The sequence below is a fragment of the Caenorhabditis remanei genome, chromosome I (genome assembly GCF_010183535.1).
Source record: "Caenorhabditis remanei strain PX506 chromosome I, whole genome shotgun sequence".
Lineage (NCBI taxonomy): Eukaryota > Metazoa > Nematoda > Chromadorea > Rhabditida > Rhabditidae > Caenorhabditis > Caenorhabditis remanei.
This window is the reverse complement of record NC_071328.1, coordinates 12,092,195-12,104,719: the sequence shown is the minus strand read 5'-3', so window position 1 is coordinate 12,104,719 and position 12,525 is coordinate 12,092,195. Positions and strand designations below refer to the sequence as shown.

Sequence of the window (12,525 nt, the reverse complement as noted above, 5' to 3'; positions counted from 1 at the left end):
AGGAACGAATGGAAAATGATGATGATGATGCGGGGAGAGAGAGAGAAGGGTTGAAAGAGAGAACTCTCCGAGATGATTATAATGATAATGATTAGATTTATTAACAGGTGACAAGAGAGAAGGGAATGCGAGCAGAAACAAAAAAGAAAAAAGTTTTGAGGGTGTGGGGTTCGAACTCCGGTCACTTGCCCGGCGCTCAAAAACGATCCGAGCTGCACCACGAAGACACCGAGCAAGTGGACCTTCGCAGCGAGCTGGGTACAAATTGCAAGTCGTGAAATCCTGAATAACGAACGTTTGGAAAATTCATTCTAGAAAACGGTCGCAAGACTCGTGTTTTTCAGATATTAAATTGTATTTACGTGACATCCCGGTCAAAAAAAAACTTTGAAAAACCATGACGAGCCACATCACAACCACTACATAAGCTTCGATTCCTCCGTCTCTTCCTTCAGTTTCAAGAAATTTTTCTGATATTCGTACACGCCCTTTTCATTGGAATATACAAAAAAAGTGTTCATCAGAGAATAATGGCGAGTGAAGAGAAACCACCGAGTCTCAAAATTGATATGACTGTGGTCAGTTTTGGTTCCGAGGACTTCCCATTCATCTGAATTTTCAGCCGATCCGAAACAAATGGCATCCAGTCACAGTGCTCGGATCGGGTGCATTCGGAAAAGTGATGCATGTCGTGAACATCAATGACGGGTCGGATGCAGCAATAAAATTGGAGAAATCTGGAGAGGGAAAGGATTCGATTCTGAAGATTGAGGTGGAAGTGATGCGTGCAATGGCTGGTGTCAAGTGTGCAATTCAACTGTTGGATAATGGATCTGAACCCGATTATCGATTCGTTGTCATGACGTTGTGTGGGATGGATTTACAGAAAGTATATAATGGTCTCAAAGGGAAATTCTCGGATTCCACGATTCTTCGTCTTGCGATTCGTAGCTTGTTGGCTGTGAAAGCGGTGAGTTTTCCCAAGTTTCCCCAATCTTTCTCACTTTCATTTGTCGGTACTGTGCTGGAACTCGAGTGACGCAGCCGGCAACATTTTGGCCGCCGTGCAACTGATCGGGTTTTGATTTTCTGACCCCCCGAGAATTATTTTTCTTTTTCTTTCTTTTAATAATAAAACAGTTGTTTTCCAGCTCCACGAGAAATGCTACATCCATCGAGACCTGAAACCATGTAATGTCACGTTAGACTATAACGAAGAGTCCCCTATTATATTCCTGATTGATTTCGGAATGGGACGACAATTCGGAATGTTCCATGAAGATTTCTCAAAGAAATTCGTTATCCGTCACCCCAGAGACTCTGTAAGTACAGTAATCCTACAGTACCCTATTCTCTTCTATTTGCAGTGCCGCTTCCGTGGAACCTATCGTTACTGTTCTCCACGTATGCATCTCCGTAGGGAACAAGGACGAGTCGATGATCTTTGGGCTTGGTTGTACATGATTGTCGAGTTGAGAGTCGAACTTCCATGGGCTGATGTTGTGAATCCGGATAGGATTGAGGTCTTGAAACAGGATCGATTCGATGCGGCACTCAACAGCAATCCGTGAGTTTTCCTGAAGTGGTGCACTGTGGCGCATATCCATGGTTCAATTCCTCTCTCCCGATAACTCTTTTTGCTTCTTTCCAGACTAACTAAAGCCCTCGATCCAATCCACCAACACCTAAAAACTCTTGATTACGCCTGCCGTCCGAACTATTGGATGATGTACGAACATTTGGCAAAAATGATGGTTGACATCAAGGCAAAGCACACGGATCCAATGGATTATGACGACTTGCGGAAGAAGAAGAGTGAGATGGATCCTATCAAGAAGAAATACATGAAAAAGCCACGTTCCATGGAGAAATTGATGGATGAGAAGTCGACGCTGACGATGTTTGAAGAGGCATTCCGTCCGAATGTCAAAGATGTTCCTGGTGGAGATCAGTTCATTGTGAAAGCTCTTTTGAAGCTACCGTGGGGATCTGTGGGAGCTGATGTGAGTTTTCAAGAAGTGTAAATGCTCTATATTGAGAACTTTTCAGCAAGTCAACGCACAGAAAGAAGAAGGAGTTGGCGATACCGAAGATGAGAAGAAAAAGGAGAAGGATAATGAGTCGAATGAGGATAAAAAGAAGGAGTTGGAGAAGAAAAAAGAAGAGGAAAAGAAGATAGAAGTCAGATCGAGATCCAAGAAAGAAAAGGAGAAGAAGACGGAAAGATCCAAGGAATTCCGTGAACCAAAAGATTCCAAGGATCAGAAGAAACGTCATAACACTCACACAGCTCGTGAACCACATACTCATGGAAAGGGATCTGATGTGAAATCGAAAGAAATCAAGGATACGGAACAGAGAACGAATAGAAGCAGTGATAAACTTAAGAAGACGAAGACGGCAGGTCATCATCGGAAGAAGGAAAAAGGGAAGAAGGAGAAGCCGGAATCGTCGACCAACTCGAAGAAACGCGTCGGTTCTCATGGACTTCTTCCAGTGACGCCGACGGCGACTGTTCCGAGAAAAAAAGGATGAGATTTTACTCTTCTGTATTTTTCTTTTTGGTATGATATGAATAAATTTACGATAGATTTGAACTTTTTGGATTCTCAACGGTCGCCTAGAAATCCAAATGATAGGGAGTTCAGTATATTTGTGGTGGCCTAGAATCTCACAGGGTGTGAAAAGAAAATACCGAAAAAAATTTTGACTAGTTTATTAGATTTTAAATCTCAAGATAATACAGATTATTAGAATTACAAAATATTACAAACAATTATTATAAAAACAACAAAAAAACAGAAAATCTTCCCAACTCATAGCCAAACGACGAATTGCATGACTCCATTCTCATTGAAGACGAGTGTACCCAGAGTTCCGTCGTTTCTCATGATATAGTATCCTTCCGAGCAGTCGATCAATCCGGAATCACTGAAAACATATGAATTTAGTTTATAGATTGAAATAATGAGGTATTTTTCAAAAACAGAAGAAAAAGATACTGACCTCTCATAAAACATCTTTACTTCTCCTTCATATTTGAATGGCTTCAATCTATAAATCAACCAGCCTTTGTCGGCATCGAAGAGAGTGAACGTCTTGAGATTTTTATGACTTCCACCCATCCATTCGGTCAGAAATTCAACATAATCATTGTGGTTGATAGTGTATCTCCGTACTTCTAACTGCTCACAATCATAGTTATTGAATTTGTTGGCAGTGAAGTATTTGGATGCATTGATTGTGATCTTCTTCACTTTCGGACAATTCTCCAACTTCACTGATCCTCTCTCAATTAATAACTCCTGCTGTGGGCGGAGCATCGACTGGAACTCTTGGATATGATGGGGATAAACATTTGAATCGATCAACTCGATTTTAGAAGCTTCACTGAGATGTTTCCATTTGTACAGGGCATGTTCTCCCAAGTCGACGCCTTCAAATCGGATACTATAGTTGACTTTTCGGTAGATCTTCTTGAAATGATCCATCAGTGCAGTGGTTGTGGAGATTGGGTTGGAGGAGTGGATATCCGTGATGGAAGAGGACGGATAAGTGCTGAAAATATAAAGAATTTGTTAAATTTGAGAAAAAAATTACAAAAACTCACTGGATCACAACTGAATCCGCTCCAATGTGTTTCATATTTCTTGGTCGTTTCTTATTTTTCGATTGAATATTCCACATTCCAACAACTTTTCCATTCTCATTGAAATGGTAGAATTGAGAATTGAATCGGCCACTATCCCAGGTGATTGTGACATGGAGATCAGGTGTAGAGTACTTGTGGAGGGAGACAGCTTCAGTGGCAATCTTGTTTCCGAGAGTCCAGCAGATACTGGAAAATAGATAAGTTGAGGAAAATTGCAACAGATTCAGAATATGTCTGTTTATCTTGAAAAGAAATGAAAAACTTACAGATCAAACCCATCCATTTGCTTGAAGCATAATCCTTGCATGAGGTGGGGAAGAGCGAAGAGAGGGAATGAAGAAGAAGAATTCATTTTGGGAAAGGGAGAGCAGAGAACTGGTCACCGATCAGTAATTTGCAAAAGAGGAAGAGTGAGGATTATGGGTAGAGACATGACGCATAGTTATAGTGTGAGCACCTTTACGATCCTTAATGGGTTATGGGAAAGTTGTAAACTATGTCAATTAGCAAAGACATAGTCAGAGATGACAGATATGTGATGACCTGAAATTTGATGTGTATATTCACTATGTGACAGTCACACCGTGAGAACACCGACCTCAATGACTGGAACAGTTGTAAACCGTGTTTACTTGTGATGTTTTACTTGTGATCTATACACTTCATAAACAATCAATATTGTGATACGATCAAGGAGGTCGTCTCACACTCCCAATTTAACCATTTTCAACTAAACACTGCATGTGTCGCATTCTTTATGGCCAGTACTGTATGTACTCATTCCCTTTTGCCGACAGTTTCAAATTGAGTTTAACTGAATTCAGAGTTTCTGAAAATATGACAGGTTTATACTTTTTCGAGTAGTCTCTTTGTGCTGATTTTGAAAATTGTTAAACATTTCAGCAGGACACATATATACTTGTATTATCTCCTTATCTATAGTTTGCCCCCAAGTAACCCAGATGGTTTACAACTGTTCCAGTCATTGAGGTCGGTGTTCTCACGGTGTGACTGTCACATAGTGATTACACACATCAAATTTCAGGTCATCACATATCTGTCATCTCTGACTATGTCTTTGCTAATTGACATAGTTTACAACTTTCCCATAACCCATTAAGGATCGTAAAGGTGCTCACACTATAACTATGCGTCATGTCTCTACCCATAATCCTCACTCTTCCTCTTTTGCAAGTTACTGATCGGTGACCAGTTCTCTGCTCTCCCTTTCCCAAAATGAATTCTTCTTCTTCATTCCCTCTCTTCGCTCTTCCCCACCTCATGCAAGGATTATGCTTCAAGCAAATGGATGGGTTTGATCTGTAAGTTTTTCATTTCTTTTCAAGATAAACAGACATATTCTGAATCTGTTGCAATTTTCCTCAACTTACCTATTTTCCAGTATCTGCTGGACTCTCGGAAACAAGATTGCCACTGAAGCTGTCTCCCTCCACAAGTACTCTACACCTGATCTCCATGTCACAATCACCTGGGATAGTGGCCGATTCAATTCTCAATTCTACCATTTCAATGAGAATGGAAAAGTTGTTGGAATGTGGAATATTCAATCGAAAAATAAGAAACGACCAAGAAATATGAAACACATTGGAGCGGATTCAGTTGTGATCCAGTGAGTTTTTGTAATTTTTTTCTCAAATTTAACAAATTCTTTATATTTTCAGTACTTATCCGTCCTGTTCCATCACGGATATCCACTCCTTCAACCCAATCTCCACAACCACTGCACTGATGGATCATTTCAAGAAGATCTACCGAAAAGTCAACTACAGTATCCGATTTGAAGGCGTCGACTTGGGAGAACATGCCCTGTACAAATGGAAACATCTCAGTGAAGCTTCTAAAATCGAGTTGATCGATTCAAATGTTTATCCCCATCATATCCAAGTGTTCCAGTCGATGCTCCGCCCACAGCAGGAGTTATTAATTGAGAGAGGATCAGTGAAGTTGGAGAATTGTCCGAAAGTGAAGAAGATCACAATCAATGCATCCAAATACTTCACTGCCAACAAATTCAATAACTATGATTGTGAGCAGTTAGAAGTACGGAGATACACTATCAACCACAATGATTATGTTGAATTTCTGACCGAATGGATGGGTGGAAGTCATAAAAATCTCAAGACGTTCACTCTCTTCGATGCCGACAAAGGCTGGTTGATTTATAGATTGAAGCCATTCAAATATGAAGGAGAAGTAAAGATGTTTTATGAGAGGTCAGTATCTTTTTCTTCTGTTTTTGAAAAATACCTCATTATTTCAATCTATAAACTAAATTCATATGTTTTCAGTGATTCCGGATTGATCGACTGCTCGGAAGGATACTATATCATGAGAAACGACGGAACTCTGGGTACACTCGTCTTCAATGAGAATGGAGTCATGCAATTCGTCGTTTGGCTATGAGTTGGGAAGATTTTCTGTTTTTTTGTTGTTTTTATAATAAGTGTTTGTAATATTTTGTAATTCTAATAATCTGTATTATCTTGAGATTTAAAATCTAATAAACTAGTCAAAATATTTTTCGGTATTCAGGGTGTGAGATTCTAGGCCACCACAGGAAATACTGAACTCCCTATCATTTGGATTTCTAGGCCACCGTTGAGAATCCAAGAATCAGCATCAGAATCAAATTTACTATTACTTTATTCAGATCATACCACAGTTAAAGAAATAATGAACTCATGCAAATCGTCGTCTTGCCCTGAATTAAAATTGAGAGCTTTTTGATTGCTCTTCAAGATTTTGAAATAGCGAGAGAAGAGAGGGCGCAGAGAAGTTAGACACTCTAGCTTCTCTACTCTCTCTTCTACTGTTTGGGTGTCCTCCTGATGATTTTCTAAATATCAAAACTTCAGATCTCTGATTCTTCCCAGATCCAGATACTGTTCTCCATTCTTGACCACCCTAAAGCTCCCTCCAATAAATTAATTTCCGCCTGTCTGCTTCTTCCCCAACTAAATGATCCAATTTGTCTGGAGAGAAGTTGTAATTTGTAATTCTCTGTGTCTCAACAAAAGAGATCCGTGAAAATCCAGTCAAAAGAAAATGCCGCGAAGCGAGAGGTAACATGATAATTAAGTAAAGACACCCCCACTCAATATAGCATTTTCTTTCATTACTTACCTTTTGGCTAAGGTGTTTTGACCGTTCACTGGGAAAACATGAAACAAGGCTCTTGGTTAGCCATCCGTGTATTTTTTGCTGTTATTGTCACTGTACTTGTATTTATTTTCTGTGCATTTTTTTATTTTATTGTTCAAATTCAAGATATTCAAAAGATTTCAGAGGAAGCTATTCAAGATTTTGAGGTAAGGGAAAGCAACTGAACCACTTGACTGCATTTAAATTGTTTTCAGAATTACGAGAAAACCACATGGAACGACATTCAAATCTTGATGATTTCACTCAATTCCAGAGAGAAACGGTATCTATTCCTTCCTGTCCTCCCATGATTTTCTTTTTTTTTTAACAGAAAATCCCGAAAAAAGACACGTCGTCAGACAGACTATCTGGTCCCATTTCCATCTCCATATGCTGCTTCTCCGTCTATAAAACCCCCTGATTGTCCATCTGGTCCACCTGGGCTCCCAGGGAAACCTGGAATAAATGGGGAACCAGGAATAGATGGCTTACCCGGGAGAGACTACAATTATATGGAACTCATCACCAGAGATTGTATTTTATGCCCAGTTGGACCACCCGGTGAGCCTGGAATCGAAGGTTCTGAAGGGATTCAGGGGCCGCCCGGATTGATAGGTCAGCCGGGAGAAAATGGAGAATCTGGACTGATGGGAGCTGTTGGAGATGCTGGGAGAGAGGGGTCACCTGGAGAACAAGGAGAAGATGGAGTTATGGGACCGCCTGGATTGATTGTGATGAAAATGATGAATACTAGGGGACCAAAAGGAGAAAATGGGCCACGTGGGCTCACTGGGCAACCTGGAATGCCGGGGAGAATAGTAAAAGCTCTGCCTGGCTCACCAGGAGTCAAAGGGAAACCCGGAATTAATGGACTCACTGGAAAACAAGGAGCTACTGGAAAGGTAATTTTAAAAAAATTAATAAAAATATTGATCGAGAAAAATTTATTTTTCAATTTTCAGGTTGGAATGCCGGGAGAGCCGGGACTCGATGCTTCGTACTGCCCCTGTCCAAATCGATCTTATGATATGCAGCAGAAAATGGTTTCTCCTGCACCGGAGAAAAAGTATTCGTATGATTATTACGAATTTGAAGCGACAAAAGCAAAGAGAAATAAGAAATCTCCTTGGAAACTGAGGAGAATTAGGTATTCTCGATAACTAAATATGAGCTCATATTTGTATCCAACTTTTGGGAAATCTTTTTCTATAAGAATAAAGTTATTAATTTTCTTGAAATCACAGTTTTTGATAAAGTCAACATCAATAAATCGACGAATCTTTTTAAAAATATTCGCTTCCTCAATTAAAATTCCCGCGGAAATTAAAGGCGCATGTATTTCCTGCGGCGGGTCTCGCGCCGACAACGATACACAGCAAACGAGTGCGACCGTAGCCACCCGTGCGACTCCTCAATTTTTCTTTTTCTTCCCAAAATTTTTCGATTTTTCGAGGGTTTTCGCTCAATTTCGGTAAATTTTACTGTCAAAAATTTTTCAATCATTTTTCTTTTTATTTGTTCCTTCGATTTTACAGAAAATTACATTTCGTTCTCTGGCATATATATTTTTAGTGCGAATTTCCCTATTTATCGTTTTTTTTTACAGAAACTTCGGTTAAACATGTCTCGCGTTCGTACCAAGACCGTCAAGAAGGCTTCCCGTGTCCTCATCGAGAAGTACTACACCCGCATGACCAATGACTTCCACAACAACAAGCGCGTCTGCGACGAGGTTGCCATCATTGGATCCAAGCCACTCAGAAACAAGATCGCTGGGTAAATTTAAAAGTTTCTATGTTAAATTTTTAAACGTTTCATATTTCAGATACATCACTCACTTGATGAGACGTATCGAGAGAGGACCAGTCAGAGGTATCTCCATCAAGCTCCAAGAAGAAGAGCGTGAGCGCAGAGACAACTACATGCCAGAAATCTCCACTGTTGACCCATCCCAACTTGTCTCCATCAAGGTTGACTCAGATACCAACGACATGCTTAAGGCCGCTGTAAGTTTTATTCTTTTTTTTCAACAATTTTTCTTTAATTTCGTGAGCGTGTGTGACCGCATTGTCGGTTCTACATACCCCGAAAGCTCTTAACTGAGCAGTCGAGTTCGGTATGTCGAGGCGTTACCGAACGAAAATTTAATCGACAAATCCTCGTTATTTCAGGGATTCAACCTCCCGAACGTCACCGTCGAGGATCAAGGAAAGAACAAGGGAAAGTAAATGTTCCTCTTGTTTAATTGTTATTGTTGTGGTGGATAATAAATACTTTCTACCAAATTTGTACTGTTTTTGTTATGGCGAATATTTTAAGACGAGCTAATACACTGGATAAAATTAGGCAGCGCGAGCAAAGCGAAGAGTCGATTCTTGAGAATTGCATACAACAACCATAGGTAATTGAGATTTCAGGTCATCTTCTGAATCGGAAGTTCTGACGAGAGCATGAATATCATTGCCGTCTTCCTGAATATCTGGAGAAAAAGAGGCGTAATTCTACTGTCAATCATTGCTATGCAAATAGAATAGTTCACATTTTATTACGGAGGACTGGAAAGCGTAATTAATACAGAAAAGGCACATATTTTAGCGAAAAGTCTGAATTATCGAATATATTTTAATAAAATGATTGGAAAGTCACATCGGGGTAAATTTAGGTGTCGTGATACCGGCTGTAGAGTGCTTGACGAGTCTTCTTCATCGCTTTGTTTCATTTTAGATCCAGCATGTGCTGCAGCACCAAGACCGGCTTCTTGACCTAATCACGACTTCGTTCACCCCAACAAAAATTATCAGAAATTCATAAATTATTCACGTGTACTCCTTCTTCTTCACGATTTTTTCCCAATATTCCACGTGTCATCATGTTTCCACGTCGTCATCAGTTTCCACATCACTTCTCTCGGTTCCGTCCATCATTCACCCTGACTCCTATTCCAAGTCCCCTCCCAATTCAAAAATGTTGGCTCTTCGTATTAGTTTCACAATCATAATTCATCTAATCTGGAGTACATTTCAAGCACCAACTGATATTAATCTCGCCGGAGTCCGCCTTGATTCCTCAGGTGATTTGGAAGTCACTCCGAATCAATCATTCGCTATTCGAGTGTTGGGAAACAATATTCCGCGAGGAGGAGACTTTTATTTTACAACTGCCACCACGTGTGAGGTAAGTTTAACTTATTGAGTTTCAGGTTTTCAGCTGATTCAATAGTTTTCTTTTAGGATGCATACCTCCCCAACAACGACAAAATCAGTACAGTACCCGCTGTTTCTCTACATTCGGCATGTTCCTTTGCAGTTCTTGAAGTCAGAGATGGACTTCCATTCAATGTTTCTTCGAGTACATACCATTTATGTTATAAGGGCTTTAACGCGTATACGGAAGAATTTCTAAACATCAAGTCGACAGATCCGACAACTCAAACATTTGGACTGGATTCTGTGATTGTCTGTTGTTTTTGCATTTTGATGTCGGCGTATGCTGCTGGAATGACACTTGGATATATGAAGTTTTCGATTGTAGAGCTGAATAATTTAGTCAATCAAGTGGATGCTTCCTTGGCGGTGGGAAACAATTCTGAAGCGGAATGAAATGTATTATTTTCTTTTTTAGAAAAAAGCTCGTCGAATCCTCGTCGTTCGTCGTCAATCCAATTACCTTGTCACCTCATTCTCCCTGTTCTCCTCTATTTTCACAGTACTTTTCACTACGAACGTCGAGAAAATGTTGAATGGAGCACCGAATGAAGCAGTTCTGAAAATCGTCGTTCCCGCGTTGATTTCTTTAATTTTTGCAGAAGTTATTCCACAGGTAACTTGGATTGATTAGCAATTGCGGCGCTATAAATTCTAAATTTTGCTTTTCAGGCAATATGCAATAGTAAATTCGGTTTCGACCTAGCCTCCGGTTTATGGTTCGTCAGTTACTTCATCTTCATTGTCACTTTTCCAATTGCCTATCCGGTTTCTCGTGTGCTCGGAAGATTCTTGAAGAGAGATGTTCGTGAAGTTCTGACAGAAGAGGAGAAGACGTGCATGATTCAGAATATGGCAAAGAATGCGAATGAAAAAGTGAAAAGTATGGGGGATTCGCGGGACGGGAGTTCCAGATAAATAATAACTTATTTCAGCGATTCTGGAGAACGCCACGACATTTGCGAATAAGAAAGTCGGAGAGTTGATGGTTCCGATTGATGAAGTCTTCATGTTGTCAAGGTCTCAGAAACTGAATAGATCGGTGCGTACTGTAGGCTTATTTTAGGATTACTGTAGCCATTCCAGACTATCCTCACACTCGTCGAGAAAGGATACACTCGAATTCCAGTCTACCATGACAAAAACAAAAATACAATCGTTGGATTGTTGAATATGAAAGATCTGAGGCTGGTAGCTGGTGACTTGGGTAGAGAGCCGACGGTTCGAGAAGTACTTCTTCAATTGGAAACACTCAAAGAGAAGAATAAAAAAGCGAAATTCGTGGCGAAATATGTGAATGTAGAGATGAATGCACAGCTTCTTTTGAATCAGATGAGGACTGGAGACTTTCATTTTGCATGTGTCGTGAAGTATACGAGTTATGAGTGAGTTTACATGCGGCTGTGGATATGAAATAACTTCTGTTCCAGATCGAAAGTAATCGGAATCATCACAATTGAAGACATTCTGGAAGAACTCTTTGGAAAGATCGATGAAAACAATCAGCGTCGCGTGCGCTCTTCCGTCGACGATCGTGCTGATAACGCAGTGATTGGATGGTGTCGAGAGGCTGGAACTGACAAGAACTATCCGTTATCGTTTTCTCAACAACTCCGTGTTCTACAGTATCTTCTGGAAGAGTGCCAAGTTTTGAAAAGTTTGGAGATTGGATACTTGAAATGCCGACAGATATTGGCAGTGGAGAGAATTCGAATCGCTAAGAAAGATGAAGAGTTGCCACTGGGAGAGGGTTTCCCAGAAACACTACTAGTGATTTGGAAAGGCAAGGTTTCGGTTACGAATGATTCTGGATCATTCGATCAAGAGATTAAGGTGCCCTCTGCGAAAAGGTAAACCTCGTTGTCTGCGTCTCTTGTTTTACACTCTATTTTCAGCACCTCCAAAGACCAAGACGAAAAAACAGTGAAACCTAATGTTCCTGTTCTGATCGCTGGGAAAGAAATTATGAATAGTCTAATGATAAGACTGGGAAGTCCGTTTCGTGAAATAATCAACGAAACAGAATACACCAGAAAAATCGTCGCGCTTTCAGAAGTTCATTACTTTAAGGTAGATCATAATTACTCTTTAGTGGAAACAGTAATCCTTCAATTTCCAGCTTCGCATCGAAGACCTTCTCAATGCAATAAATGGAAGTGTCGAAGCAAAGAAAACTGATTTCGTACAGCCAGCAGATAGCTTGATTCGTGGGTTTCCTTCTCAATTCTTATTCAACTTCTTTGCATTTTCAGAACGTTTGAACTCCCGCCAAACATCATCGACTCACACACCAAAAACGAGAACACCTCCGAGAAGTGGACAACGAATGTCACAGGATGGGAAAGCTGAAATTTTGAATTGATCTCATTTTCTTTCTTGCAAATCGGATAGATGATAACAAATAAACACATTATTACGGAAAACTGAAAAGCATAATTAATACAGTAAAGGCACACATCTTAGCGAAAATTTTGAATTAACGAATAAATTTTAATAATCTGATAGGAA

At 40.1% G+C, this 12,525-nt stretch overlaps 5 protein-coding genes across 5 annotated transcripts; 4 read left to right on the top strand and 1 right to left on the bottom strand.

The window, feature by feature from the left end:
* Nucleotides 1–530: 530 nt before the first annotated feature.
* Nucleotides 531–2,535, top strand: GCK72_002706 (uncharacterized protein; the record flags this gene model as incomplete). The annotated part of the gene is made up of 6 exons (XM_003111917.2): nucleotides 531–578; nucleotides 623–970; nucleotides 1,152–1,322; nucleotides 1,368–1,567; nucleotides 1,652–2,003; nucleotides 2,050–2,535. 6 exons carry the CDS (start codon nucleotides 531–533, stop codon nucleotides 2,533–2,535), a joined length of 1,605 nt encoding a protein of 534 aa, XP_003111965.2.
* A 281-nt stretch (nucleotides 2,536–2,816) lies between these two features.
* GCK72_002705 (uncharacterized protein) lies at nucleotides 2,817–4,004 on the bottom strand (the record flags this gene model as incomplete). The annotated part of the gene is made up of 4 exons (XM_003112106.2): nucleotides 2,817–2,931; nucleotides 3,007–3,558; nucleotides 3,611–3,838; nucleotides 3,919–4,004. 4 exons carry the CDS (start codon nucleotides 4,002–4,004, stop codon nucleotides 2,817–2,819), a joined length of 981 nt encoding a protein of 326 aa, XP_003112154.2.
* An 884-nt stretch (nucleotides 4,005–4,888) lies between these two features.
* Nucleotides 4,889–6,076, top strand: GCK72_002704 (uncharacterized protein; the record flags this gene model as incomplete). The annotated part of the gene is made up of 4 exons (XM_003112032.2): nucleotides 4,889–4,974; nucleotides 5,055–5,282; nucleotides 5,335–5,886; nucleotides 5,962–6,076. 4 exons carry the CDS (start codon nucleotides 4,889–4,891, stop codon nucleotides 6,074–6,076), a joined length of 981 nt encoding a protein of 326 aa, XP_003112080.2.
* A 2,359-nt stretch (nucleotides 6,077–8,435) lies between these two features.
* On the top strand, nucleotides 8,436–9,042 carry GCK72_002703 (uncharacterized protein; the record flags this gene model as incomplete). The annotated part of the gene is made up of 3 exons (XM_003112220.2): nucleotides 8,436–8,590; nucleotides 8,640–8,820; nucleotides 8,986–9,042. 3 exons carry the CDS (start codon nucleotides 8,436–8,438, stop codon nucleotides 9,040–9,042), a joined length of 393 nt encoding a protein of 130 aa, XP_003112268.1.
* Nucleotides 9,043–9,778: 736 nt separating this feature from the next.
* On the top strand, nucleotides 9,779–12,379 carry GCK72_002702 (uncharacterized protein; the record flags this gene model as incomplete). Its single annotated transcript, XM_053723555.1, has 10 exons — nucleotides 9,779–9,988; nucleotides 10,045–10,386; nucleotides 10,436–10,633; nucleotides 10,690–10,900; nucleotides 10,953–11,059; nucleotides 11,104–11,402; nucleotides 11,448–11,867; nucleotides 11,913–12,087; nucleotides 12,137–12,224; nucleotides 12,270–12,379. The coding sequence occupies 10 exons, from the start codon at nucleotides 9,779–9,781 to the stop codon at nucleotides 12,377–12,379; spliced, it is 2,160 nt and encodes a 719-aa protein (XP_053592200.1).
* Nucleotides 12,380–12,525: the final 146 nt, after the last annotated feature.